Source organism: Myotis yumanensis, unplaced genomic scaffold (assembly GCF_028538775.1).
Source record: "Myotis yumanensis isolate MYYU_CA2020_CCGP unplaced genomic scaffold, mMyoYum1.0.hap1 SCAF_2, whole genome shotgun sequence".
Lineage (NCBI taxonomy): Eukaryota > Metazoa > Chordata > Mammalia > Chiroptera > Vespertilionidae > Myotis > Myotis yumanensis.
Window position 1 is genome coordinate 267174 of NW_027223753.1, and position 3910 is coordinate 271083.

The window sequence follows — 3910 nt, forward strand, 5'->3', positions numbered from 1 at the left end:
TCACCCACAACGGGGCAAACATCAGGCTCCACAGACAACTTTGGGTCATTTTTACTTTACCTGGACTCAGACAAAACAGGGCGAGGACTGTGCAGGGGTCACTGCAAGATCAGGGAGCGGGTGACCAGCCAGACCAGAATCTTCCTCTTCAAAGTGACCAGCCAGGGCATTCACACCCAGACCACCCAGCCATGCAGGGCAGAGCCTCAACCCCTCCCACAGTATCTCAACCCCTCACCTGCAGCACCTTGACCTCCACCTACAGCACCTCAACCTCCACCTGCAGCACCTTGACCTCCACCTGCAGCCCCTCCACCCCACCTACAGCACCTCATCCTCCACCTGCAGCACCTCATCCTCCACCTGCAGCACCTCATCCTCCACCTGCAGCCCCTCCACCCCACCTACAGCACCTCGACCTCCACCTGCAGCACCTCGACCTCCACCTGCAGCACCTCCACCTCCACCTGCAGCACCTCATCCTCCACCTGCAGCACCTCATCCTCCACCTACAGCACCTCATCCTCCACCTGCAGCACCTCAACCTCCACCTGCACCACCTCATCCTCCACCTACAGCACCTCGACCTCCACCTGCAGCACCTCATCCTCCACCTGCAGCACCTCATCCTCCACCTACAGCACCTCATCCTCCACCTGCAGCACCTCATCCTCCACCTGCAGCACCTCATCCTCCACCTACAGCACCTCATCCTCCACCTGCAGCACCTCATCCTCCACCTGCAGCACCTCCGCCTCCACCTGCAGCACCTCATCCTCCACCTGCAGCACCTCATCCTCCACCTGCAGCACCTCATCCTCCACCTGCAGCACCTCCGCCTCCACCTGCAGCACCTCATCCTCCACCTGCAGCACCTCATCCTCCACCTGCACCACCTCATCCTCCACCTACAGCACCTCATCCTCCACCTGCAGTACCTCGACCTCCACCTGCAGCACCTCATCCTCCACCTGCAGCACCTCATCCTCCACCTGCAGCACCTCAGCCTCCACCTGCAGCACCTCATCCTCCACCTGCAGCACCTCCGCCTCCACCTGCAGCACCTCATCCTCCACCTGCAGCACCTCATCCTCCACCTGCAGCACCTCGACCTCCACCTGCACCACCTCAGCCTCCACCTGCACCACCTCATCCTCCACCTGCACCACCTCCACCTCCACCTGCACCACCTCATCCTCCACCTGCAGCACCTCATCCTCCACCTGCAGCACCTCCACCTCCACCTGGCACCACCTCAGCCTCCACCTGCAGCACCTCAACCTCCACCTGCACCACCTCATCCTCCACCTGCAGCACCTTGACCTCCACCTGCACCACCTCATCCTCCACCTGCAGCACCTCGACCTCCACCTGCAGCACCTCAACCTCCACCTGCACCACCTCAGCCTCCACCTGCACCACCTCATCCTCCACCTGCACCACCTCCACCTCCACCTGCACCACCTCATCCTCCACCTGCAGCACCTCGACCTCCACCAGCAGCTCGGGTTGAGGGGCTGGCCTCCACTCAGCCGAAGCTCAGGTGCTTCCCGGCCTTCTCGTGCCTGGGCTAAGAACATGCCTCCAAGACGCAGCTTTGGCCAGCGCGGTCGCCTCGTATGGGACAGCGAGTTTGAGAGAAAGGCCCAGAGTGGGCGAGGAGCACGTGGTGGGTCTCTGTGCCCCAGGGCCCATCAGAGCACCATCCTGCCTCCTGGCGGCTCCCAGTGCGGCCACTTCATTAAACCGGCAGAGCACGGCCTGGCCTTCATCTCTGAGTCAGACAGACGGACTGGGACCAGCGCTCTGATCTGCGGTGGAGCCTAGAACTGGCGGGTTGTCCTGACCAGGATGGCAAGAGGACCAGAGTAGTCAGACCCAGCCAGGCGCTGCCGTGGTAACGAGAGAGTCGCAGGAACCCCACCTGGCCCCACACGCCGCGGGGACGGACTGCGGCTCTTCCTCCTTGTGGGTCAGGGTGAAGGGCCACCGCTGTCCACAGGACCGTCCTCCCGTCAGTCCCCCACGTCCCAGCACTCAGGGCTCTGTGGACACTGGACGGGGCTCCCTCTGGCCGCCCCTGGGAGCTTCTGAACCGGCAAGGCCTTGCCCATCAGCCCCGACCCCACCCACCTGGCTGAGCCAGGAAGTCCTGACCAGCCACACCCGGTGCTTGGTCACCGAGTGAACAGATGGGGGCAGAGGTCAGGGCAGGAGCCTGAGAAGGGTCAGTGGCCAGGAGCCCTCCTCCCGCTCCCATCCAACTGCAATGCCTCCAGGTTGGGGTTAGTGAGCGATGCCTCAGTTTCCCCAAAGCACAGTGCCCATCAGCCAGGGGTGTCCCAGCCTCCCCACCACGCAAACACAGACACCCAGAGAGGGTACCGGGTGGGTGCGTGTCTTGACAAAGGTGTATGTGCCCTCCACAGCGCTAGGGTCTGGAGGTCAGAGGGCTGGAGGGTCAGAGGTCACTGATGCCTCCAGAAGCTCTTCCCTGGGGCCAGGGGCACCGCCTGGCTCCTGGGCGCCCTGCCCTCTCTGGCCGGGAGGAGCTGCCGGGCTGTGGCACTCCTGCCCCAGCACAGCCTCAGGGCCTGAGGCCAGGCTGAGCTCAGCACGGAGTGGACCAGCCTGGGGATGTCTGGGGGGCGGTGGACTCAGGGCCCTGCTCTGAGGGGGTAGAGGGAGGTTTCGTGTCCCCCAGGGGCCCCTCGATCCAGGCCCATGGGAGCTGTGGAGGGGCTGTGCCTTCCTCTGGGTCCCCTGGAGTAGGTACAATCGGGGGGGGCAGCCCCCCAAGCTGTGTGGCCCTCAGGAGCCTGTGTGCGGGTGACTCCCCACTCTGGCCAGGTCTGTCCCTGGACAGAGAGACAAGGCCCCACGAAGCCCTGATCGGGGGTGAGCAAACCAGAGAGCCAGCAGGCGGGGGACAGGCCTCGTCAAAGCGGCCGGGGGGAGGGGGTTCGTTACGGAAAGTGGCCGCCCGGGGGATTGCTCTGTGCTGCCGCTAATTACTGGCTGCTTGTTGTTTCAATACGGCGCCCGCCGCCAAGTCAGGAGGCTCCCTCCCTACCTGGACGGGGCCTCGCCTCCCCATCCTGCAGCCACAGACTCCCAGCCCTCTTCCTGGGGTCCTAAATGGGGGTGTTTCCCGGCCAGCCACAGCCTCAGCCACAGGCTGGGCCCCCAGCCTGGAGACCTGTGCGCGACACCCCCTAGAAGGGGGACAGCCCTGCACTTGGCTCCTGGGGGGCCGAGGGCCTTGGCGGCTGCCCTGGGAGAGAGAGGGTGCAGCCTGTGACCCCTCTCTGCCCCCTTCCTTGTCCAGCGGGGCTGTGCTCAGGCCTGGCCAGGAGCGCCCCGCCTCCCCCCTCGCACGCCCCACTGCAGCGCCTGCAGCAGCTCCCTGCCCTGGTTTTTGTTCAACCTGGGCCGGGCGGGCGAGGCGGGGGCAGGAATGTGTGCGGGGCCTGCCGCCCGCCCTGCCGCCAGCGCGTCACGTCGCTGCCTCCCGCTGGCCTATGGGAGCCCGGGGGACACACCTGTCGGCGGCCAGCAGCAGAGATTGGTCGGCGGGGAGCAGGCACCTGCATGGGGCGGGGTGAGGCCCTACATGTAAGGCGAGCCTGGGGCCACGCCGTCTCTTCCCGGCGGCCCTGCCCTGCGCTGCAGAGGGACGGCCGGCCGGCCGGCACCTCCATTGTTCCCGGCCCCTCACCACCCCCGCCGGGAGCACCCACCTGCCCACCTGCAGGTGGACTCCCACTTCTCCTCCCTGCGGAGCCGCAGCCCAGGAGGCAGGGAGCTGGTCTTCCCGGCCGCTGCCCTCCTGGTCCCCCTGCAACCAGGCTGGTGGGGCAGCTTGGGCCGAAGCCAAGCCTGTGTCCTGGGCGACAGGTATTTGGGGTTA

At 65.8% G+C, this 3910-nt stretch overlaps 1 protein-coding gene across 1 annotated transcript; it reads right to left on the bottom strand.

Annotated features, from left to right (window-relative positions):
- Positions 1 to 404: 404 nt before the first annotated feature.
- On the bottom strand, positions 405 to 3701 carry LOC139004461 (myb/SANT-like DNA-binding domain-containing protein 4). Its single transcript, XM_070407343.1, has 5 exons — positions 3614 to 3701; positions 1288 to 1517; positions 1035 to 1244; positions 813 to 908; positions 405 to 509 (listed from the first exon to the last, which is right to left on the bottom strand). Exons 1-5 carry the CDS (start codon positions 3699 to 3701, stop codon positions 405 to 407), a joined length of 729 nt encoding a protein of 242 aa, XP_070263444.1.
- Positions 3702 to 3910: the final 209 nt, after the last annotated feature.

Excerpts from the sequence above, each read along its gene's own strand:
- LOC139004461 (XM_070407343.1), bottom strand. The coding sequence starts at position 3,701 with ATGGAGGTGCCGGCCGGCCGGCCGTCCCTCTGCAGCGCAGGGCAGGGC. Across the intron at positions 1,518-3,613 it reads GCCCCAGGCTCGCCTTACAT|CCCCTCAACCCGAGCTGCTG; the intron begins GTAGGGCCTCAC and ends AGTGGAGGCCAG. Across the intron at positions 510-812 it reads TGCTGCAGGTGGAGGATGAG|GTGGAGGATGAGGTGCTGCA; the intron begins GTGCTGCAGGTG and ends GAGGTGCTGTAG.